Source organism: Centrocercus urophasianus, unplaced genomic scaffold, assembly GCF_019232065.1.
Source record: "Centrocercus urophasianus isolate 14NV4802_14NV808 unplaced genomic scaffold, USGS_Curo_1.0 seq_14, whole genome shotgun sequence".
NCBI lineage: Eukaryota > Metazoa > Chordata > Aves > Galliformes > Phasianidae > Centrocercus > Centrocercus urophasianus.
The window spans coordinates 21,472,882-21,498,174 of NW_024884586.1; the positions used below are offsets into that span (position 1 = coordinate 21,472,882).

The following is a 25,293-nucleotide window of genomic DNA, read 5'->3' on the forward strand; positions in this document are numbered from 1 at the left end:
GATTCATTTGTAGTATTTGGCCTGAGATAAAGTCAGAAAAATGGAGAGTCTGTTCATTGTGAAGGCGGTGTTAAAATGCAAACAACAACAAAAAAATCATGTTGTAGTTTTCATTTTTGCTCTTCAGCCATCACCTTGCTGCTTTTCTGGGCTTTGTTCCTGCCTGGTGCTGGAGAGTTGAGGTGCAACGAGATCTCAGTCTGCATCCTGGCTCCAAGCAGCTGAAAAGAACTGAGAAAAGACCTCTGCGAGTTCATGCTGTGTGCCATGGATTTAGCTTGGGAGGGTGACATAGGTTACACTGGAGTTAGAGAGTTTTCTTCCTGAGTTTCAGGTGACAAAGACAGAGGTGTTTTCACTCTTCTAGGTCTTGTGCATGCTGTCAACCTCTGGTGCTGCTGTCTGTGTACATGCCTCACTGCCCCAGGAGTCTGCTGTTGTCACTGCATTGTGGAATACTGATCTTGTGTTTGTTGCCATGTGCTCAGGAAGACCTGTGGGATCTGTGGAAGACCTGGGTACAACCCAGGGCTGTACCACGGTTGCTGGCTGCTGGCCTGAGCAGCGGTCTGCCTCTTTGTACTCCTGCCTGTCTGCGTCGTCTTCCCATCAATTGCTGTGCTTGCTGGTAGCCTGTAAGGTATCTGAGGAAAGGGCTGTTTCTTTGCCTTCCTGTACCTTGCACTGCAGATCTCTAATCACTGAGCGTGGCTCCCAGACATTGCAAGGCTGCGAGAGCTGACAAGATAAGAATGGATTTTAAATGTTTTCCTAAAGCCACTTGTATCAGTAATGGCGAATAAAAACTGCTTCTCTGTGATACTTGCTTACAACAACTCTCTTCACTCAAATGAAAAAATATTCTAAATTCCTTCTTCTGTTCTAGCACCATGCATTTGATTTTCTGTCTGGTTTAGGTGCTGCCTTGAACCCTATCATGCCCTGCTTGAGCGCTTCCCACTTCTCTACAGAGGGAGATTTAGTAATAGACCACTTGAGAGTTGCACTTCCGTACTTGTTGTCTTTGGCTCCAGCTGTCTGCTTTTGGCGTGTCACTCCAAAATTGCAAGCGGAGATGTGCCTCTCTCCATACTCTTCCAACTAAGTTGTACAGTAGTGTGCTGTAGCAAGTTGTTGGTGTGATATAGCCGTAGAGCATACATTGAATGCACAGAGGCATACAGTTTTCTATTAAATTTTGCATTGAGTTGAAAGCCTCAGGTGGTATTCCTTCATACCTCTTTTTCTTCCTATATTTCTCAGTCCCAAATACTCTCTCCTCCTCTGTTCTCTCTTTTATTGCTCCACCTTGAGTAACAGGAGCGGGGAAGGATAATCTGACATTTTACTGAGGGACACTTTATGCTTTAGGTTGAAGATTGATGTTCTGCTTAGGTAGGTTGCTGACTTTCATGGTCTGATACATTAACAAAATTATATGGTATTGGAAGGCACTTTTGAAACTGTTTTTGTTATTAAGTTTTTTATAGTTATCTTCATCTCCTTCATGTAGAGAGTAACTTAAGGGTTTCATTTTTCTTCAGAGTTTAATTTGAATTCTTAAATTAAGAGAAGTGAGCTCTGGCAGTCCCACACTAGGTGAGTCCTGCTCTGGTTCTGAGCAGAGCAGCTGCAGGCAAGCCTGAGTGCATTCCATGAGCACATCCAGGGTGTGGGAGTGTGGGATGTGGATTCTGTCTATGTGTCCTATCCAAAGAAACAGCTCTCCAGGAATGACCAAGGACTGGGTACAGCATGTTCTAAGAGCTGTCCTTTGGACAAGTGTGCCTCTGTGGACGTGCGGGCTGTCTGGACACTAGAGCAAAGCACGAGGTACTGACAAAGCATAGTTCTGCTTGTGTTCCCTTCTGGCCTTCCCATATGATGGACTGGGAAGTCACATTCTCCTATGACTTCTTCTCATGTGAATCCTTAACAAGATTTTCTAAGGGTGCTTATTTGTCATGAAACTGGAGTGCACTGCAACAACAGCTACCCTTCCAATAGGAACAGTAACTGCAGTCTGTAAAGTGTGTTCTAGATAGTCAGGAGGTGAGGTGAGGTATCTTCAAGCTGACAGTCCTTGATGATTCCAAAGACTTGACAAAATCTTAACAGTTCACACCATTTATTTAACTTCTGCATATGCAAATATTGAGTGCTCTCAAAACTTGCTCGAGGCAGGACTCACTCCAGGTTCAGTTTCACAATTTTCAGTCCACCCTGAGTGTTCTTACCTATGTCAGCTGTTATCAGCTGGATGCAAATTGCTGAGGCCAACCATGAAACCAGTTCCTCAGCCATGTGGTATTTGGAGCTGGAGCAAATACAGAAGCTTCTGAATAGCTCTTATTATGTTGGAAGGCAAAGCAGCACATTCTCACTCTTTAAGCCCTGCCCAAATTCCTTGGATTTTTACAGCTCCAGGTGATAGTTCTAGTCTGCATGTGAAAAGAGTAAACCATCCACCAGCTCTCCCAAGGTAGGAATGCGGACTAAAGCCACCTGTAGCCATGCCATTTTAAACTGATTTTGCTGTGGAAGTAAGTATCAGTGGATCTGTGTTCTGACCAGCACATTACCTGGTTCCCCAAGCATTGGTCCTGGACTGGGGTTTGGTGTCTGTCTCACTTTCAGCTCCAATGCAGTATTCCTCTTTCTGGAAATGAATGCTTAATAGCTGATCTAAGAAATACTTTGGACCAGATGCTGATCTAGGAGAGAAGATGCTTCTGCCGCCTCTGCAAGTGCCTCCTCTTAGGCCCCACAGAGCATGTCTGAGCTATGCACTTCACACAGTTGATGAAGCTTTGAGGCAGCAAAGCTTCCTTGCCAAGTGTGAAAGCTCAAAGCCTGGAGAATTTGCCATGCTGCTCTGTAGGATTCCAGGCTTCTTGCATGAGCAAGTCCCGGTAGTCTGATCTCCATCTTTAAAGAGTGGCAAGGCTGCTGTAGGAAGTTTGGGAGCAAAGGGCTGTGCCCTAGGTTGGCTCCCTCTGCTTTAGAGCTGCTGGGAGGATGCAGCAGGGCTGGCTACAGGGAGGTGAGTGGGACCCTCCTGCAGCAGCTGAAGCCAGACACGGTGTGCCTTCTGCCAGGTGCTCGTGCAGTGGACATGAGGCTCTGGGCAGTGGCTGGTCCCTGCTGCAACATGTGACAGTTACTTGATTGCTCAGCGAAGAAAGGGCTAGGACAAGTGCGCCCTTGCACTTCAAGCCCACCCCCTGGCTGTTCAGTGTGCTGGGATGGGATTATTTCTTCCTGGCCCACAGACAAGATCAGCTTGAACCTCCTGCTGTGAAGCTGCACATAAACCCACGTTGTTCTTTGACGTGGCTGTGGCTGCTGCCCAGTCATGTGCTTGGGTAGAATGGGACAGGCACCGTGCAAAACTGGCTTCCAGGGGACTGGTTTTGGTGGAAATCGCATTCATCCTTCGCAGCCTTCCGTTGCATGAGCATGGCTTTCCAAAGGAGATGGCAGCAAGCACTGAGTTGAAGACAAAAGACCAGCCAGCCTGTGGAAATGAGGTTTTGCTGTTCCCACTGCAACTTTGTGCTGAAGTGCAGGTGCCAGCAGGAAGAGGGTTAAGCGCTCCTATCACATGGCGGGGTTGTGTTTACTGCATACTTCTCATAATCAGGGCTGGCATCCAAATCCGGAAGAAGATTAACACTTAACCAGAGACCCTGAAACAATGTGTTTCATGCTGGTATTCCTGTGAAGCTGCGCATTCTGCCATAAGCCCCCTCACGGAGACCTGTTCCTCCAGCAGCCTTCAGAGGAAGCTATGGGGAGAGCAGAAAATGGATGTTTTTAGGAACAAAGATTGGACTGGGCTGCTTTCATCTTTGCTGCAAGCTTGAAGCCAGCGAGCCTTTGCCAGGAATTAACTTATTCCATAATAACCTGATCTCTTTCAAAAGATGTTCTGGGGATTTCTGGCAGGGACACTGGTCTTCTGGGATGAATGTCTGAGGTTGTTCAGGCATGACAGCGACTGGTTTGGGAAATGGGTCTGTGCCTTATGGCCCCAGGGTTTGTATAGTTGTCACATGTACATTTGGCCAGTAGGTGACTTCTGGGTTCCCACTGCATCAAGTGCTGGGTGTGACTGCCAGCTGAGGGTACTGCTTCTTAGACTGTAATTGTTGCAATTTTTAATACTTATGGCTGTCTTAAATGAACTTTTCCATGTTGGTCCTGCTCTGAACTGGATTAATGCAGGAGAAACAGAAAGCCACTTGGACGTGTAGAAGTAATCCCTAAATCTTCTATTTGACAAACTCAGGGTGGGTATCGTACAGTACTAGTAAGATAGCTATTTATAGTCACCATTGCCTGATCTGTGGGATGATGTTTAGCTCTGGGGTGAGTTTTTAGTTTTTCTGAAACAAGCAACGTACCTTGGCTTTTTTGTTCCACGGTGTCATTTGGCTTCCACGTGGTAACTAACAGTTATCTCTCATCTGAATGCCACCTTCCCGCATGCACTTTGCCTCACTCAGATGATTCCCTAGTGAAGAAAGCAGATGACAAACATCGTGACAGTGATGACTTATAGATTACACAGAAACTGTGTGTACTGCCACTTGGCTCATCTATTCCTTGTCAAGTGTTTTTTTTTCCCCAACATAGTATGACGCAGGACCTGCTACTTTTATTATACCTACTGTATGTGTCCGTGCATACATTGCAGTACTGATAATTTAGGTGTTACGTGGGTAAAGAATAAAATCCTGAGCGTCAGAGATCTGAAAAGAAGCTAAGGTGTGCCATAAGATGAACAAGACTAAGCGGCCGTGAATTTTACAGTGTATCCGCAATCGCCATGTATCAGTTGTGATAGTAAGCTGAATTGCAAATGTTTTGCTTAGCAACTGTTGCAAAGGAAAATTGTCAGGCAACGGCTAACTCAGGAATGAGTATGGAAGACACTCCTTTTAAGTGATGAGCTGTACTCTGATGTGTTACTCTGACTAAATGATTTGCTATTTTCTTATGAACAAGTAAGAATATGGGCACTTATGTATCAAAGCATAAACAATTGAATCCCCTAGTTATATGAGGGCTTTTTTGGCTTTCAGAGTTGTAGATACCTCTAGGCAGCTTCACAAAGGCTGCAGGGTCAGAGAGCTTTGCCTGTTATTAACTTCTATGGCCCTTTATTGGGGAGCAATGAAGAATTTGGGTGGTAATCCAGATGTCTGCTTCCACATGTCTCCTGCCTGTCCTTGGCACTGTGATCTGAACATGGGACTGTTGTACGAGCAGCAGCTAGGTATCAGGATACTAATACTGCCAGGGGAAGAGCATTTTCATTAGGCGTTACTTATTCATGGGGGAAATGATTAAAGGCAAAAGCAGCCTGCCTTGAATTGGCATGCAGGAGATGCATTTCAGACTGCATAGAGATCCTTTCTGCTGGGTTGTCTGTGGGAGAATTATTGGCACATGTTTCATAGACTCTTTTTGTTGAAGAGAAAATAGATGGAAGACTAAAAGATCTGTAAGGAAGAGTTGCCGTATAGCTTTGTAGTGTCTGCCCAGACTGCTTGCCTGGCCTTGGGGTTGAGGTTTTGCTTTTCCTAGCAGCCTAGTGTTACAGCAAGGTGTCAGGTGCTTTTGTTGCCCTTACAGGCCTGGCATCAGATGGGACCAGGGCACTACTTCCTGAGTGCCTGCCCCAAGTGAAGCACTTGGGGGTCAGTGTTTTGTGGGAGTGACACCATTGCTCAAGTGTAAGGTCTCTAAGATGAGAGCTCACATTTGATCTCAAATGGCCTAGCAGGAAATCCAGGTTTAGTAACATGTTATCTCTTCTGAAGTTTTCTCCCCGCCTGAGTTGAATATTTCTACAAGGCCTGTCCTTTACACTGGAGGGACACCAAAGAGGTGTCTCTCATCATGGTGGGTTGTGATAGTCCTATGAGCACTGGTGCCACTAGTTCTGCTTTGAGTTTTATCATTCAGGCTGCTCTGTATGTTTGTTTTTGTCATTCTTTAGCAGGAATCCTCGTTTCTGCAAGCCACAGTAGCTCACAAACAAAAGTGGAGTCCTTGCTGCCTCACCTACCCTCAGCTGACATGTCTTACGGGCTTTTTCATTGTCACTTTGTCTCTGTTCACCATGCAGGGAACTTGGCAGGTGCTGGGGCTGTGACAAGCTTCAGCAACCTCTCTGCTAATAAAGAAATCAGCTGAACCATGTCAGGAAGCATGGGTAGGAGTTTAGACTGGCTCTGGGAGGTGAGTTCCATGGACATGGACAGGCATCCTTCTCTGCGGATCTTGGCGTTTTACTGAGTGGGTGCTTCTGGGAGCTTGCTCAGGAACAGAGGCAGCAACTGAGAGAGAAGCTATGGGGAAAGCAACCTGATGGTGCTTATGCGTCTGACTGTACCTGTGATGACACTGTGGGTTCTTGAACTGATGTTCCAGTGATTTGAAAAAAAAAAAAATGCCCTGTAGCCTAAACTAAGGAACTGTTGAAGGACTTAAAAGGGTTTGGGATAATAAAACCACAAACAGCACCCTAGTCTTGTGGGAACTCCTTTCCTAACACTGGTTGTAGAGAGCATCTCCTGAGTTCAATTTCAGTCTACTGCCAGCACATTGCTTGGATCCACACGCTTTTCCAAAATCACCACAAATGAGAGCTAAAACTGCCTGGAATTTGGTTATATCTCTGGCTTGAATAAAGCCCATACTGCTTTCTGAAGAAGCAGAGATGTTTGAAGAAATGCCATTCAGGAGCTGAAATGTCCATCTCAATGACTGCATGGGTTCAGAGCTTCTCTTGTCCCTGCAAGTGTTTCATGCATGACAGAAAACAAGATGAGCCCATGTCCTGGGAAGTTTCTAGGTGCAATTAGTGGTTGCAGATACTTAAATGCAAGCTAAAAGCAGTGGGCATCCTTGTGCTTTGTTCTGCCTGATGGACTAGACCACAGGTTGTTTCCTGTGGTTGGGAGCCACAGCTGAGAGTTTCAAGAGCGGTATGTGCAAGCTGGGGAGTTTATAGCTAGATAGCACGTAGTTCAGATGAGATCAGTGCTTGCTAGAAAGAAAAAAGCTAAGGAAGGATATGGGTTAAAGATATGATTGCATGCTTACTCAGTTTAGGCAAATAGTATGTTGTGATGGCTTGGTGTTCTTCATGCTCCATTTTTATCAGGGCTGCTTTTTGGAGCAGTGCAGTTCTGTTATCTGCCCAAAATGACTGTACCTTTGTGAGAGTAGTTCAAAATGTCGTATGTAAGCTCTGGTGAAAAAGCAGCCCATCCTTTGAATGGTTTAATTTCTGTATATGGCAGAAAGGCAGCTCCCCACACAGCCCTCAAAGCTGTCCATGGCAGTTCTCCCCAGTAGTTAATGTGCAACCACTGTGTCCACATAAAGTCTAGATATAAACAATTATTTCTGTACCTTGACAATGTCTTTCTCAAGAGCAGCAAGGGAGGGGCAGGAAAAGGGTGATTTACTTTGTATTGCCTTAAAAAGGCAAACAAACCAACTGTAAGCCACATAGTATAGATCTGACCTTCACCTAAGTCAAACTCTACATAAAATCTGCCATGGATGTATGGAACATCGTTCCATCATTCTGCTCTTTCCTGCTGAACTGTAAAGCAGAAGTAAATTGAACATCTCGAATGATTTAAGGAGTTTGCTTACAAAAATGCTTTGTTCTCACTCCCTCGTTGTGCAGGCTCAGGACCTTGCTATGCTCATGTGCAGGCGAGCACGGAGCAGAGCTGTTACTCCACTGCTTGTAATTATTTTTCATGCCATTCCTTCACCTTTCCTAGCAGCCTTACATCTAGGATATTGCTTTGCCTTAAGGAGGTAAATTCATGAGGGCTCTTCACAGTTTTGTCCCTGTTCCTTTTGAGTTAATTCAGGATCCAGTTAGACATTTGAGTAGTTCGTATTCAATAAATCCTTGGAATTTTATCACTAGTGTCTTGCTTGTCATTGTTACTCACCTGGATGATTAAATCTAGTTCTTCACAACTAGGCTCTATAAACAGGAATGTGTTTTCACCTTACTGATTCTTCTATTTTTTTCTAATAATTAAATTATACTTGGCATGAAATGTAGGTAATGCCCTGCTCTGCGATGCAGGCATTTTTATGCCTTTATTTTCTCTCTCTTATTTATCTAGTTTATAATCCAGGCGAGAACATCCCTCTTACTGTAAATATGCCTGCTTACTTTTGAAGTGTTGAAGATGATATGATTCAACAAAGTCAGGGGAAACAAGCAACAAAGAGAGGTGCTGTCTGTATGCTGGCTGCTACGGGATGAGGAAGGCAAAGAGCTTTGCTCCTTATTAGGCATCGGAGAGCGCTCACCGCAGAGCTGAGCAGGAAGCCAGCTTCATTGGTTCCGTTGCTTGCTGAACAGTGTGTTATCAAAAATAAATAGGTTTGTGTTTGACTTCAGGGTGAGGTTTTCAAGAAGAGATGAAATGAAGTAGCAATTTAATGCAACTGTACATAAAAAAGTGTGTGCCAGCATTACTGCACCTTCCAAGAATGGCATACTCCATTAAATTGCCAGTGGTTTGCTTATGAATTGCCAAGGGCAGCTGATGCTCAACAGTGCTAGGAGGCTAAGGCAACTTCCTGAAATATAACCAAAACAGCTGTGGGCTTTGATAGTAGCAGGGAAGGGGAACAGTGTGTATGATGTATGAATCCAGTGCCATTTTAGAGGTTAGCCGCGACCAATGACAGATAACCACTTAAAGCATTTACACAGAAGATGGTGTTGATGCCCGTGCCTGATGCAGACAGATTAGCTGTGCTGTTGGAGATGAAGTTGGTGATGCTGCAGGGTCCCGTGGTCTCAAGAGGCAGCACCCCTGGGATGACCTCCTCTGCTGTGAAACCTCCATGTTGGAGGGGACCTGCAGGGATCATCAAGCCCAAGGACCTTAGAAGCCTCACTGGCATGTGAGTTTCCATTGCTCCTCTTGGAAAGAAGGCAAGGCCTATGATGCGATGGATACTGGTTCCAGTCACTGCTTGGCCATTTCCTCTGGGATGGCTGCTGGGTTGCTCTTGGCATCACAACTAGGTTCTTGGTGGGACTTTGTTCACATTGGCCAGGCCAAGTGCAGTTTTTACAAGCTAATTGCAGTTCTTTGTCGTTCAGGAGGTGGGAATTTAAGCTTTTGTGTTGACTCTACCACATCACTTGTCAGAAGACAAAGAGCTGGAGTAGGGTATACCTGAAGGACAGGAAAGCTTTCCTAGTGCTCACACCTGGTGTGAACAAAGACTGAACATGGAGGTGGAGCAGCTGAGGCTCAGGCACGTGCTTCTTGCTGCACCTTTCAGTGGGATGGCAGTGTTCAGCCATGAGGCAGGGTGCAGATGGTTTCTTTTGTTTTTTTGTTTTGTTTTGGTTTTTTTTTTTTTGGAGCCTACCTTCTAGTTGAAGAAAAACCCTTTGGGAAGCATCATTACCCAGTGTGCAATTACATGGCTGCTTGTGTGCTTCTGTTGGGCTTAGATGAATGACTGTGTGAGACAGCATTTATCCTTTACAGAGACTGGCTGAGCAGGTGGCTCTGTACCAATCCCCTCGTGTTTGCATTGGAGCAATGATTTGCTCCACAACTTCACCTGCAGGACTTCCTTTGTGCCAGGGAAACGGCAGAGGGGCTGAGGCTTTGTGAGGACGTGTCCTTCCAGAGGTAGTCACAGCGTGGGGAGGGCTTCTAAACCCAGAAGAATGGGACAGAGATGAAGAGAAAAGTGCAGGCCCTTTAAGAAGGAATTGGCAAAAGAAGAGCTCAGTATTTAAATTTAGTGCAGACGAAGAGGGAAAAAAATTCCCCGCAGCATCTGGTTTATATTAGTACTCTCTGCTTCAGTGGAGGATGTGTTTACTGTGAAGCTCTTGTGAGTGTAGTGGGGACATGGGGGGGAGGGGGCTGCCCATGATGGTTGTTCTTAGGGGACATGGCAGTCCCTGCCATGCCTTGCAGCTCCCATGCTTCCTCCTGGGCTCCTGAACCAGCCCTGTTGGTGCCAGGGTGCTCTGGGGTGTTTGAGCACAGCTGTCTACCAGGGCTCTGCAACAGCACTCACTGTGCTGGCTGCTTCCCATCTTGCTCAGCCCAGGAATGGAGGCAAATAGTCTTGGTTATGAGTGCATGCAGACATATGAGCAGTGGCTGCCTACAGAGGCTGTAAAGTTGCTGATGTGCTTTGATGAGGGCCGGTCACTTCTGCCTCAGGCTGAAACTTCCTCTTCAGCATGGGACGTGGGGAGAGCTTTAGGATGACTGGGTTTTAGCGGTGGGGAAATTTCTCTCTTCTGTGCTTTCTTTATTGAAGCATGGTCTGCGGTCTCGCTCTCTCTCAACTCTGACAGGAAACCCAAATGTAGCAGTATTAGTTGATGTGAGATGTGTTGGGAGGGAGGAGAGATCTATACAGGTCTGTGCAACCTGTGTAGATGCTCCCTGCTCTCCACCCTAGCCTGCACATCTCACAGAGCATTACGTGGTGGCTAGCAGCCCCTCTGGTGGTGTGTTCTAAGCAGGTATGGCTGTGGGAGTCAGCAGTGAGCACCTGGGTTCTGCTTAGCACTGAGGTTAAAAATTGTTGAATAATCTTATAAAAGCATTGTGAGAGTTCATCATATTTAAGGATGAAATAAATGCATATTTTTAGACCTAAAACCATTGAAAAAATAATTCCTAGTCCACAGTGATCATTTCAGTATCTGGTTATTTGAAACTTTAGGGAATAGATGCCATGTTCATCCAGGCAGAAGGAAAAGGAATGGAAAATTTTGGATTTATGTTCCATGTACAATGTAGATTTTGGTATGGCTGTTCTCTCCAGCTGCTGCTGGACGAAAGCCTGTTGCCACCACCGCAAGACTGAGATTAAAGCTCATAGCAGAAATAAACTATTCCCCCAGCTATTTTTGCAATTTCCCTCATCTAAGAACAAACAAAAGTGGTCTCCACCTCTCCTTTCCCCTCCTCCTATCTCGGGACAAGTCAGCAGCAGTTTCCCTTTCGCAATTTTCATACTATCTTCTCTTGATTATTTACCTTTGCTGCTGTTTAATCCTTGCATAACTCCATTCAAATCAATGTCCCTCAACCACCAGTCATCCACTATAGCTAAAAGCATCTCCCTCCAGGTGAGACAGAAATTAAGCCCTGCCACTCTGTCATCCTCTCCCAGCAACTGCCTTTCATTTCTTCCCAGTGGTGGCCTGCTGGCAGGGTGTAGAAAATAACTACATTTCTGAACAACGTGCTGGTGGCCAAACCAGCAAAGCCATGCCTCTTTCTCATGATGATGGTTTAGGAAAAATTCTGGCACCTAGGGGTGTTCTCAGCCAGTTTGATTTGAAGCACTGATCCTCCCCACGTGGTTATTGCAAAGGGCCTGTTCTTCTTGACCAGAAATGGATATATGTTTAATTGCAGAACTACAAGTCTTTAATGAAAAGTGTTTTCCATGGTCATCCCTTAGTTTTTGTTTGTTTGTTTCCAAAAGCCAGGTTTTGGAAATCCCGAATATTTTGGCCAGTTTCCTTGCCCTGCTACAAAATGTATCCAGGTGTGCACCTAAGTAGTTCAGATGTATTTGTGGAGTGGTTTCCAAGCCAATTGAGTCTCCCACAAAGTGCAGTTGCCAGACCTGTGCTGCATACCATCGTCCTTGGTGGAAGAAGCCTCTAAGCAAGAGTTCCTGTATAGTGAAAGAAAGTGGGAGTACAATGTGCCAGAGCTACTGCTGCCAAAGCAGCATCCTGCAGCTCACGAGAAAGTATTCCTCTTACCTGCACCCTTGCTGAAAACAGGCTTTTTTTTCTGCGCAGCGTGAAAAATGTCTCTGATTAACTGTAGCCAATATCTCAAATTATCAGAGCTGTGCTGAAATTGGATGGCAACACTGTTTAGTTGGAACGTAGTGAGGAATGTAGTTGGAGATTAAGTGGAGCTACAGAAAGGGAGAAACAATCCTAATGATTTCAAGGTGATACCGAAGTGCTTAACTAAGTTCACTTTAACTTGTGGTTCTGAGAAGGATTTATTGAATGCCAGGTTTCTCATCCTCCCATCCTTCTCTCTTTCCCAAGTAATATTTGTCTTAATGCATAGCACCTTGAGAGATTCAGCATAGCTAATAGGAATCATCTTAATGCTCTTCTAGCCTAGGCTGATTAAAAATAGTTAAAACTTTATCTCTGAGGCTCATTCATTTTTCTTGCTGAAAATACCTGATTTTTCTCAAAGATCTCTCTTCCAGTGTTCTGGCCTCCTGAAAACTCCTCCTTAGAGTAAGAAAATGTGATATATTTTTTTCTTTTCGTCCCTTAACCTGGAGAACAGAGCTTTATAAACTGCTAGCATCTCATACCCAATCCGATGCCTCCTCCTCTGGCCTGCTGAAGAATGCACCTTTTGTACTCACGGCCTTTCCTATAAATGGCAAGGCTCTGGGTATGTGTGGAGCACAGGGAAGAAAAATGTGCGCTGGCATTCAGCATCTAGTTTACATCATCTGTGTGCTCTTGTGGTGAGCTCCTTGCCCTCATCTCCTAGAAGTGAGCAAGTGCAGGAATGTGAACGTGTGGTGGTTAGGGTGTAAATCACTGCCCATCCCCTGCCACCAGCACTGCTGCTGCTCTGGCCTGCAGGGTAGCTGAGCTGGTGCTGGGCTCTGCTCGCTGAGTTAATGCCCACCAGAGTGCAGCAGGCACCACTAGGGCGCTTGGGCTTCTTGCACCTTCCGTGGGGCAACTGAGGATCAGGGTCTGATGTTTGTAGAAGATCCCGGGCTGAGGACACCCCAAGCCCTCACAGGCTGAAGGGAGCTCTGTTTGCTGGAGCCGCCCTTCCTCTCCCTCCCCTCCTCCTTTGTTCCCTGGAGAACGCTGTTAGAGGCCTCTGGCGCTTTGAGGTGGAAAAGCAGAAGCGGCAAATGGTTCCTGAGGGGCTGAACTGGCAGATAGCTGTGTTTGGCTTCCAGTTCTTTCTGCAGTGTGTTTTCCCCTATGTTCCCGCAGGTTTTCCTGTCATCAGGATAGTGAAAAATCACGTTGTTTGGTTTAAAAAAGATAGATCCAATTCTTCCTGTTAGTAAAGTGTTGTGCCTGTCAGCATTTAAATAACTCCTGGCTCCGCTGGGCTGGGCTGGAGTCCCCACGTTTGTTCTGCCCTTGCTCTGCAGTGCAGGTCCTGGTTCAACCCCTGGTGTCAGTGTAAATGTTCTCCTTGGCAGCCCGTGGGCCAGATGCAGGAGGTTTGTTTTGCACTTCCTAGGTCTCACTTAGGACAGCTGCTGAAATGGTCCTGCTGTATGTGTCTTTAAGCATCATTTCCTTTTCTACTTTTTCATAGAAGTTTAGAAAAAAAAAATTAATTGTAAAACCATAGCAGAAACTTAGAAAACCAGACATTATTATTCTTTCTAATAGCTCAGAGCTACTGTGCTACCAAGAACTGAAAATGCATTTGTTAATGGTTCAGCTTGAATAAAACATCAAAGGATTAAAAAAAAAAAAATCCTTCAGTGGTTCTCCTTCTCCTTCCCTTTTAATCCTTGATATACATTCAACATCTGATTTCTTTTAAAGAGATCTTCCTTCTTTGATGAACTACACAAACAGCTTTGAGACAAACAAGATAATTAAAGTCAGAATTTATTAAAAAAAAAAAAAAAAAAAAAAAAAAAATTTTAGTAATCAGTTCAAGAAAACTAAGAGAGATGCATTCCCTTAAAGCCAGGTTATCTCCTGCTTTGCTTCCCAGGCTGGAATCTTGGCAGCTATGGGGAAGGCAAGGGAGCATGAGACGGAGCACAGAGCATCCTGAGGGAAGTGGAGGACAAACGTTGTGCTGGGGAAGCTAGCCCTGCCTCCATCTATTGATACAGTTGCTGCTGTCTCAGGATGTCTGAAACGCTGAACCACAGCAGCCTGGAACAAAGCTCCTGCTGTAATTATTCCCCTATCATAGTTTGTAACCTTCCGCTTCCTTTTTTTCATACTCCTGCTTTAAGCTCTCCATCCTGGTCTGAGCACTCACGCTGAGAAGACCCGGACTGACCTCCCCTGCCTCCTTGCTCCACCACAGCTCATGTCCCTGCTGTGTATTCTGGTACAGCTCCTGCTTCACACAGCTCTGGCCCAGCCTGACTTCCCTCAGTGCTCTTTGTGGTCTCCTGGCTCAGGTACCCAGACACCTCTATGCCAGTTTGTTTGGAGATGTCCACGTGTACTCACAGGGGCTTGATGCACATCTGAAAGCACACCTTGGCACATCTAGGGTTTGTGTGCTGCATGAGGATACAAGATCCCAGTGCCTGCAGTATGTGCAGGGGGAAGGTGGTAGAAACTTGTGCTGTCACGCAGGAGCCCTAGGGCCCATGAAGACTAATTAGACCACTCCTTGCTCTGTGATGCTCACTGAGGGGCAGCTTGCTACTCACTGCTAGTGTAGACAGTTTAAATCCTGTTTTATCCATGCTCTTAGATGATGCATTCATGCCTCAACAGGGAATGTGTCTTAAGATCCCAGAAAAGACCATCCTCATAATCTTACCACCCACAGTAGCTGTAGCACTTTTGGTATCCAATTAAGTCACGATGCAATTCAAATTTGAATATGACCATTACCATAATAAATACCTTTCCCAGAATGTAGAGTACACAGACACTCGTATGTTTGGATTTGTCTTGTTCTTGGCTGTTTCAGTTGTGACTTAAATACATAACACAGACAAACACAGACAAAAACCTACAGCTGTGCAAATGCGTGCACTCACCTAGCAGTTGCAGCCTGCGAGGAGACGTTCCCAAGGTTGGCTCCCAGTAGTTCATTGAGGCTTTGACTGTCCTGTGTGTATGCTGCTGGAGGCCTGCAGGTTGAGTGAGCCCCTGTAGAGACTTGCTCCTTGTGCATGAAGAGGTGTGGGACTCAGCACCATCTTGATTCTTAGAGGCAACAGCTGTAAGAAGTGACAGTTGCTGCTGCTTTGTGTGTGCAAATGATAGAGCTCATCTACCTAGGGGTGTGCAAAGGAGCAATTCTTCCTGTTCACAGAGTCTATTGGAGTTAAAATTGCCCATTGTTCAGTTCCTCAGGGGTGGAAAGTGGGGGTTCCAGCTCAGAATCCTCAGTGCTCAGGTTTGCATTTTTCTTTTTAAAAGACATTTAAAGCTCAGGGAGATAGAGATGAGACTTTTTTTTTTTTTTTTTTTTTTTTGTAGTGTCTTTATGTAAATATCTAAAATCTAATCTACACCCAGATCAGTTAAAACCGTTCATCCAATAACAGCTGTGACATTCCCTTCTCTGGCCTGATATTTCATTTCCCTCCAGAACGGCTGATGGATCTGCATTAAAACTCCCACAGGGGCTTGCAGTTATATTATGTCTAAATAGCTGCAGCATCCTTTTCCCAACCTTGATGAAGCAATCCAGTCACACTCACACTGATCCAAACAGACGCAGCAGATGATTCTTATAACCCATCACTTACAGTCATGTTCTTTAGTTCACATCTCTCCTGTAGCTCTTCTTTCTTCACCTCAATAAACCTGAGGTGCCTGTCTTTGCTTTCTAGGCCCTGTGTTGCCTCTCCCATTCTCAGTTGTCTGTGCTGGGATCTCTCACATCTATCAGCCTGGTACCAGGTACTATCTGCTGCAGCCTGCTCATTACACCTTCTTGCAAACATTTCATTGCTCTTGTTTGCCTTGCCTCTCACTGAGAAGGAACTTGCTAAAAACAGCCACAGTTTTGCAGTTTTTTTTTTCCCTTCCAGTTAGGCTGCCAGCACCAATGACATGGACCAAGTGAGAGTAAATTGCATTGTGGCTGGAGGTTGTAGCTTTTGAGCATGGTGGAAGCATCAATACATAACCACTGCAGGGAAACCAGTCCCAGGGTCTTGTATAGGAGCCTGCTGTTCAGATGCAGTTTCATAGCTTGTGATTATAGATATGTGAATTATTTGTGGCTCTTTTCACAGAAGGACAGTTGGGGATGCTATAATTTAGCTCTTTGGATTAAATCTCTTTTGTCATGATCCTGGAAAGGGCTTGACGAGCAGTAGGTTATGGGTGTGCTGAGCCCTCTGCCAAGCACCCTGGCTGATGTTGTCTCATGCTGAGTTGTGCTGTGTCTGCTCTTATATCTGAGTCTTACACAGAAAGTGCTTTGGAGCACAAAGCAGCTTTTCACTGAGTCTTTGTATCCCTGAGCACAGGAAGGTCTCTGCCCATGGTAGTATGTGTGCATCAGTGTCATCTTGACTCGGGAGCAATTTTTTAGGGTTTTCAATAATCACATCTGAAGTGAGCGCAGACTTTTTTCAAAAAGAGAACAACTGCAGGTGTTTTTTCAAAAGGAGAATCCTCTGGAGCTGGCAGCTGTGTTTCACAGCTGTGAATGAGGTGAGACCCCAGATTGACAGCACGTTTTGTCAGGCAGAGAGGTGATGACTAAGGGAACAGGTTGAAGCAAAGGTAATGGTGTCTGTGTGGATGGCAGTGTTGAAAGTATGGAAGCGGAAGACTCAGATGGGCACTAGTCTAGCTCAATTTTTGCCATACATTTTAGATGTTTGGATCACCAGTGATAGGAATTGAAGCCCAAATATGTGCCATTGGGAGCTCTGGGTATACAGGTATCATTTCTGATTCCTTGCTCTTCATCAGGGAGCTCAGGCTTCACATCAGACATCTGTTTGGAGTTCCATTTCTCACTAGAAATGATGTAGATTTCTTTAGACAGGATGCTCACCACCACCAGTTAGAAAACCAGATAGTTTCAACTTTCTTCTTCCCTCCAGTGCAGCAGTCACTGACATTCTGCAGACCGAAAACCAGCTGCCTGTGCTAATTCTGCAGCATCTGTACAGAGCAGTGGGCAAATACATTAAGTTGTTTCAATTATCTCACCTGTTTACTTAGCTCTGTATTTAGTAAGTCTGGATAGATGAAGCTGTGAATTCCTCTTCCTGCCTTCCCTTTCATCAGCAAAGTAAACAGCCAAGGAAGAGCCTCAGAAAAGGGAACACCTGGGAGCCTTCCCACCGAGCAGCCGCTCTGGGCAGCAGTGGGCCAGCTGGCAGCGTGGGGCAGTCCCACGGTCTGAGCCTGGGCTGCACGAGGCCTTCCTCAAGCCCCAGGTCAGAAATTGCCATAAGCCAGCGTGCACATGGGCTGCCCCAGAGAGAGATGCCTCTTCATGCTGACAGCGTGTTTCCTCGCCGCAGGTGTGAAGCAAGCCCTGATAGCTCTTTTCTTTTGGTTGGCAGCTCAGTTTTCAACCATATTCAGCTCCCTGCACTGCTGGCTTTTTGGGCTTCATAGAAACTGAGTATAACCCTTTGCTTTTCCCCCAGCCTGACACAGCCTGAGTGACACCCCACCCACTGAAATCAATGTAGGGCCAGAGTAAAGTACCTGAGAAACTGTGTGTGGTAAGGTTTACAGCGCAGGCCTGCCATTGGGTGTAAAGCTGCTCAGGCATGCTGTTCATCCCAGTGCTCTGGCCCAGCTCCGTGCTGGGTAGCTGCAGTTCAGCCTCTCCAAGCTGAACAGCCTTGTTTGCAGTGGTTTGCTGCCACTTTCCAGTCCATAAATAGTTGCATCCCAGTGCTCAGTAAAATGATTTCTTTCGGTTTATCCCACAAATGCTATAAAGGATTTGGGAAGCTCAGCATATAAAGTGCAGAGACCAGCTCTGTTTAATTTTTGTTATGAGAGATCTTGAAGTGAGTTGACGTTTATGAGCTGATTTCTTAGGAGACAGAAGAACATAATGAAGAGACTTGGTAGTCTGAGCTTCATCTGTAACTGTAAAAGACCACACTACTGGCTAGTAGATCTCATTGTGCTGGTTTATGCATGGTTTTTGTGTGTCTGAAGAATTCTTGTAACTTCCTAGGTATTTGTGCTCCCTGGTAACTCTGGGATAAAGAGTGCTTGTGCTTTACTGCTCTGAAATGCCAGCTGAGTCATTGATTTAATGTCCAGGAGCTTTCAAATGGCAGAAACAAATGCCTGAAATGGTGCAGCTCCATAGCAGAATTGGAATAAAAGGCTGTGGAGGAACAGATATAGAGAAGAACAAATATTTATCCTGTGATGGAAGGGAAGTGTACTGGATTGAGATCTCTGCCCTCATCACTTTAGCCTGTTCTTAACTAATAAAAGGATCGTTCTGACTCAAGGGCAGTTAATTCCGTGCCAGAGGAAAGGCAGAATGGTAGGTGGTTTGATTTTTTTTCCTTCCTCTCTTCCATGGGAGGGAAGAAAGACTCTGCTCTGTTTGCCTGAGTGTAAATGAAAAACTCCCACACTGACTATTTCCTTAAGCTCCTTTTAAGTGATTTGCTGATTCTCTGCCATTGCCCAAAAGGATGGACTGATTGTCAGGAGGGTTTTGTTTTCCCTGTGCTCGTGTTCCTAGGTCTTCTGGACAAGGAGAGATTTGGTGGTGAGCATTACGTTCCCCATGGGAATCTAGCCTGGCTCATGTGGATGCAGTCAGGACTGGGCTCCTCCTGTCCAAGTGTTGTTCTCATCCCGAGCTGCAGAGATGGGTTTTGGGAAACTGCTTAAGTGGTGTGTGCTTCAAAGCAGTGACTGAGTTCTACCCTTCCAAACTTAGACTGTTCCCTGGAATTGGAAGATGCAAGTAATTCCTGAGTCCCCAAATGGTTCTTTAGGTGCTAGTAACATGCTACAATGTAATGACACCTCCCCTTTTGAGTACATAGCACTTCAGGAGCAGTGTGAGCTGCATTTCGTCTTTCATCCACACTTGGAACACAACAGCTGCAATTAGACCAGAACAGGACATTATCCCTGATGCATGTGGTACTAAACTCCTTTTGTGTAGGCAATGAAATAAGGCTGATTTTCTGTAAGGATTTTTTTCTGAATACCCATTTTTTTCCTAAGAAAATGGGCTAACTCCATTGGAAAGTAAAGTTCTCTGTTGTGCAGCATTAGTCTCACTGACCAGCTGTAATTCTGTAGGTCACTCTCACTGTAATTCTGTAGGTCAGCTTCTGATAGTGGAACCCTTGAACACAAACCAGGCTCTTTAAATCACCTGAAGAACTGACTCAGAGTTAATGCTGAAAGGATTTATCAAATGCCATTCTTCTTTCAGGAGTTTTTGGGTGGCATTAAATGTAGAGTAATGTGCAGAGAAGCCAAGGCTATGTTTGAGGTTAGAAGATGAAATTGGACAGTATGGCCAAACAAAAGATTCAGATTTGAACAAGAAGCCCTTGGGAACTACCCAGAGTTGCAATGAGGTTTGTGTAGAACATCTCCAGTCCCTAGAGCTTCTCTGCTGGCAGCTCACAGACAGTGGTTTTGGTGTACCTAAAGCCATGGGGAGACCACCAGCAGTTCCTTGGGTGTGAAAGGGTGGCTGGGAGAAAGGAGCACGAGAAGCACCGTGAGAGAGAAACCATGTGACACTGGGGTTAATGTTAGTGATGGATTGGTGCTGGGCACAGGGTGAACTTGGGCTGGGAAGTTGGGATTTGTTTCCTGACCCCTCAATCCAAACAGTGTCCATTAATGAGCTCTCTCATATGTCTGGTCGAGGAGGAGATAGAGGTTGAGGTGCTGTGGGTTAGGATTTTCTTCTTCCATGTGGTGTATTCAGCTACCAGGGTGGAAGGGAGCCCATTGTGGAGCAGCTGGAACTGCTTAGTAGTAATTCCAGGGCTTAAAGAAACATTGTGTGCAGCAGTTTTCTACCCACTCTTAAAAAACTGTTAGTCGTTATTGGGTGAGTGCCTCAATCCATGTTCCAGACAATTTCATTCAAATGAAATCCCTTGCAGCACGTAGAATGCATTGCAAGAACAAGCAGCTTTGTGTGAGTGGCACTGTCCTGTATGGTGCTGTGTTGGGCAGGCACTGCAGTGATGCTGCATTCAGGCAGCAAACACTGCTGCGGCTGTGCCTGCGGAAGCCCAGGTGTGCTTGTCTGGATGAAGGCCATCAGAGGAAAAGCACTTGCAGCTGGTTCAATTGATTTTGTTTTCCAGCTGTGCATGATGTATTGTGTGAGTATCCTACTTTTCTTTCTAGTGTTCCAAAAGGGAATCTTCCTGTCATTTCCCTTGCAACACTAGAGGAAAGCCTAAACCTGTACTCGCAGCTTACAGCCTGTTCAAGACCTTGCCATACAGGTACACATGCAGTAGTATAAAAGTGTGTTCCTTTGTTACTGTTTGTGTGCCAGTAGCACCATTCCCCCCCTTCACTGAGCCAGAGCTTTGTGGACACGTTGCAACAGCAGAACTGGATTGAAATACTTGTCTAAAACTCATCTCCCAGCATAAGTACAAGGAAGTAGGATCTCTTGGTGGCTGAGCTCTGCCTCACTTGGAGCGTGGTCCTGGCATGCCAGTGAAGCAGTGCTCCAACAAATTCTTTCTTTGGTTGCCTAAGCCAATTCTCATTGCTGTCGGAGGGGAGGCGAGCAGCACTCACCGCTTAAGATCAATTATAGCTTCTCTGGGGCTGCTGTTCAAAAACAACAGGCTCTTGGCTGTATTGGGAAGTTTACACTCACCCATGGACCACATGGAAGTGGGATTTAGCAAGGAGAGAAGTGAAGAGCATCTGGAAAGGTCAGATAAAGCTGGAATGTCACTGTCACAGCCACACAGAGATAAAACTGCCCATTTGTTATTTTTTTACTGTCATTTATGTGGTTGTGGTAGCTTTGACATTTACATTGCTAAAATTGCTCTGAGGCTGAAGTGCCTTATGGCTGTTTTCTTGCAGCAAAGAGCTCACTATAGCTACTCGCAGCAAAAGCTGTCTCTGAACTTAAAATGCTGGCTTACTGTCTTGCTTTCCCAAGTTGCAGGAATATTGTGCGAGCCACTCAGGTACCAGAAAGGTACAAATTGTAGCTATAGATGGGAACAAGGGGAGGTAGAGAGCAGCAATGATTAGTGCATGTGTGCACACATACTTCTTCCTAGGGCATTCCTTCATTGTGAGCATTGAACAAGAAACAAATCTTTAGGGGGATCTTCTGTGTCCAGTCTATGGAAAGATCCAGGGGCCAAGAAACACAGCTCTGTCTGCACCTCTGCTAAGGTTACCATAGAAAATGTATGGTGTGGGATTCACATGAAGAAAATCTACATGGCAGCGTCTTCTCATGCTGTTATTTGGTAAAAGTAGTTTTCCATTTCTGTGAAATTTTCCTAAATCACAAGGTTAACAGAGTATTCGTTTTCTCTTCCTCTGGACAGAGAACCAGAGGTAAGCATGAAGATAATTCCAAGCTTCTGCACCTGCAGACAGTGAGGAAAAATGTCTGATGCTTAGAGCAGTGGTGTGACTTCATGGCTACAGGGGCAATGCCTGTGCTCAGCACTGCAGTTCTGCCCTCGCTCCTGGAGACAGGCAGCACAGGGGCCCAGCAGCTCAGCTGGTCGCTGCCACTGTGACTAAGGGTGTGGGGAGGAGGGGATCTGGTACTAGGAGGTGGATGGGGCGAGTGGGTGGTTTCAGTAAGTTTCCTAGAATAACAAAAAGGATCTTGTGCAGTTGCATGAAGCCAAGTCAGTAAAAATGACTCCAAACAAGACTGCCAGGATTGCAAGACTCAGTGGACACCAGAAATTTCAGCTCTTCCTTCTCCTACTCCCCCCTCCAACTTTTCTAGCACATTTCTTCAGCCTTCTTTCTTCTGTCTGTCACATTTCCTTCCAATCTACTACTTGGAAATAAGAAGGTATTTTATTCCTGAGCAGCGTGTGCAGCAGATGTAGCGTAAAGCAGTTTCCTGCTTACTCTGTTTTGACAGATGTTGCTGAGGGTTGGTCTGCAAAGAGTACTCTGTGAATCCCATAGCTATAAATGCCCATTCTTATTAAAAGCATTCATAATCCGGCTTGCTTGTAAAATGGCCTAATGCATCCACGTAGAGCTGCTGTTTCTTGCTGTTTCCATATATTATTGTACTGTTTGTGGTGTTAGGGAGTTTACATATGACCTGAAGGGTTCCACATGGAATGGTGGAGGTGGCTCCAGCAGTACAGTTAGAAGGCTGGCTCTCAGTTTTTCCACCAAGCTTCAGGGGACTCTTGCACCAGTAAAAGTAATCTTAGTTATGTGGCCAAACTTTATAACAGTGCAAAGTTTAGAAGGTCTGTGGTTTGGTTTTAATGTGTTTCTTGGCAACATAAACCCTGTCACCCCTTTCTTCAAAATGTGCAAAAAGAGGCCCAGGGCCTCTTGCTGGGCTTATCCATGATTTAGAGCAGAGATTTCTGATCTGCTTTAGGCTGATAGATAAGAAAACTGTCTTCAGGGAAATCGTACAAGAAATAAAAGTGCAGTCTGGTGGCCTGTGAAGTAGATCTTAGACTAGGGCCAGTGACTAACTGTAAGTATCTTCCTCTTTCTGCTTTCACAAGTGAGGCGGAGGTGTATGGGCATCCATGACTTTCCTGACATAACTTGCTCTCATATTTTGATACTATATTTGGTAGAGCATTTGAAAACATCTATGCTCTCATTTGCCCTCTGGGGGAGTGAAGGAGCCTAGCTGCAAACACGAGCCAAGTAAATGAGCCTCTTCTCACCTAAGACTGTGCAGGTGGTAGAATGAATAAAGTAGTACCAAAAGGATGTACTTCAGGATGCAGAGTCTATTCACAAGTAAAGCCACTCTTGTTCTGATAATAACAAACAAACCATGCTTCTGTTTCTCAGGGGAATAACAATAAAAAGCAATAAAAGGTACTTAATGACTTACTCTTTTTTGAATCTTCCAAATCTGGAAGGAAACCAGACCATCTTGAAAATGGAGATCCCAGACTTTCACAATACATGTTACCCATCCAAAGAGCTGTTGCCGTGAAAATATTTACAGCTGCACTGTTTTCCTGCCCTGTCCCAGAGCCCCAGCAGAGAGCAAGGCCAGAACACAACGATGTAAAGCCCAGCAGCTGCTAAGTCATGCTTCTTCCTAGGAAACACTCTGCTCTACACTATTTGCAGTTGTGTAAGCATGAATGCAAGCAGTTTAACACAGGAAGACCAACCTCTAGAAAAATAAGAAAAGCCTTGATGCTCTTTGCCATTTGGGGTGGTCTTTATTTTGAATTCCAGCACATGGTGTAAGCAGTGGTGAAGCATTCCTGAATTTTTGGCGGGCCGTGCTTCAGTGTCAGCAGGGTCCTTCCTGTTGCTGTTGTGCAACAGCCTAAGATGGCAGGAGTGCTGTGGTCCGCTCTACCCTCCATTTTTGCCCAATTTCCTCTTGCAAAGTCTTGCCAGACTCTGTTCCATGCACTAGGTCAGCAGGAGACTTGGCATATCAGGGAAAGCAAGCAGTTCTTCACTGGTCAGTGAGTTGAGTTGGCTCTGGAAGTACTTTTTAAGAGAGAGAGGGAAGACCTCCTTTTCTGCGGTAGGAGATTTTGGAGCTGGTTAAGTTTTGAGTAACCTCACCCTTCTATTTAAGGAGTGATTGAAGGGTTATCCATCTGTACAAAGGAAAAGGTTTGCTTGGTGTCCTGTTCAAACACTGTGAAGCTCATTCATTAGTACTTAGACAAACTTGTCCGCCCTTGTTCTTTTGCTTCAAACTCCTGTATCTCCAATTTGGGCTCTTTCATTCCTCTGGTTGAGGGTATGTCACGCTGAGATTGTTTTATATTTGACCATCCAATGATAGCACTAGCTTTTCTCTTTCAGACTTGCTTTGGCACTTTTGAGATAACTTCTATTCTCATGTCACTTACAAATTTAAACCCAGGCTTGGATCTCGTAACTGACGAGCTCGTCTTGTCCCTGAGCAGTGTCCATGTGCCCATTGCTCAGAACAAACGCTGACAGAGCACATCCACAGAAAATGTGTACTGTCATCACTTGTGGCAAAGTTCATTTCTCTCATATGAGAGATTCTCTTATTCTGAGCACTTGAGGTCAGAAGACATTTCCCAAAGGGTGTTATCTGGCCTGAAAGCCACTGACTGTGTTGTAATTTGGACTTCAGGCCCTGCTCCACTTCAAACACATTACTGCCGTGGTCCCACATCATATCACTGATTGTGGAGTGGCTGTGATCCCTCTGCCAGAGGCAGTCAAGCCGTGGGGATCTGGGGCTCTGCTAGACAGTAGCATAGGTAATGCTTACTGTTAACCTTTGGAGGACCTGTGCTTCTACTGAATATGAATATTGAATATGGGTGGTTCAGAAAGCATTTGCTTCTCCACATAAGCAGTTGTTGCAGCTGCAGGGGGCATTTGAACAGGTAGGCAGGAGAGAGGCCCTGCTCAGCAGTTGGCTATGGGAACACCAGCAGCAGGACTGATGCTATTGGGATGTGGTTTGTGTAGTTGAGTTCTCTGCCCCTCCGAGGTTGCAGCCTTTGGTATTGGAATAGACTGGAGACAGTTGACAGAAAAAAATAAAATCATTGTTTATAATGCACCGACCTGGAGACAAAGAGGTCTGGAATATTGTTGTCCTTTTTCTTTCATATTATGTTAATGTGCATCACTTAACACCTCTGGAGTCCCTAATAATGTGAGTCTGTAGCATACCTTAGAAGTTTCAGTGTGATGTAAACCAACCACAAAGTTTAGAGGCCCTTCCAGAAGATCAGGAAGACCCTGGAGCCATGAATCTATCAGACTTCTTTTGTATAAGTGCACTCTGCAACTCCTTTGGGTATATATATACTAACACTTGTGCTCTGTAAGATGGAAAAAGGTGATAATCTAACTGGTGTTCCATTCTGTATCACAGTACCCCTAGCAGCACTTCTTCAGTACTGAATTGCTGTTTGGCCTCTGGGAAGATTACTGACTGCTCTTTTTTTTTTTTTTTTTTTTCTTCTTTCCTGTGTTTTAGACATTTACAGCATGGTGTAATTCTCACCTCCGCAAGGCTGGGACACAGATTGAGAACATAGAGGAAGATTTCAGGGATGGTCTTAAACTCATGTTACTTCTGGAAGTCATTTCAGGTGAGAGAGGTTGTGTATGGTGCTCTCAAGTGTCCTTAGCATCTCTGTTCTGAATTCTGTCTTCCCCTTTTCTTGTAGAACAGGGACAGCAAGGGCTCTAATGCTGTAGATTTTGCTGGAACAAGAACAGCTGCTTTCTGATTCAGAACAAATTCTCTCTAACGAATATCTTGTCTCCAGCAGTGACCATGAATGTGCTTTTGGAATGTGTTCCAAGCCTCACGGCCTGTGCAGGCTGCCCATTGCATTCCTGCTTCTGCCTCTCGG

The 25,293-nt window shown here is 45.3% G+C and overlaps 1 protein-coding gene across 4 annotated transcripts in view; it reads left to right on the forward strand.

Annotated features, from left to right (window-relative positions):
* ACTN1 (actinin alpha 1) overlaps positions 1-25,293 on the forward strand; it is an 80,422-nt gene that overhangs the window by 10,512 nt on the left and 44,617 nt on the right. For all 4 annotated transcript variants that reach the window (XM_042814839.1, XM_042814838.1, XM_042814836.1 and 1 more), the window contains exon 2: positions 24,912-25,026. In XM_042814839.1, coding sequence (XP_042670773.1) covers positions 24,912-25,026 — 115 coding nt within the window. The remainder of the gene's footprint in view (positions 1-24,911; positions 25,027-25,293) is intronic.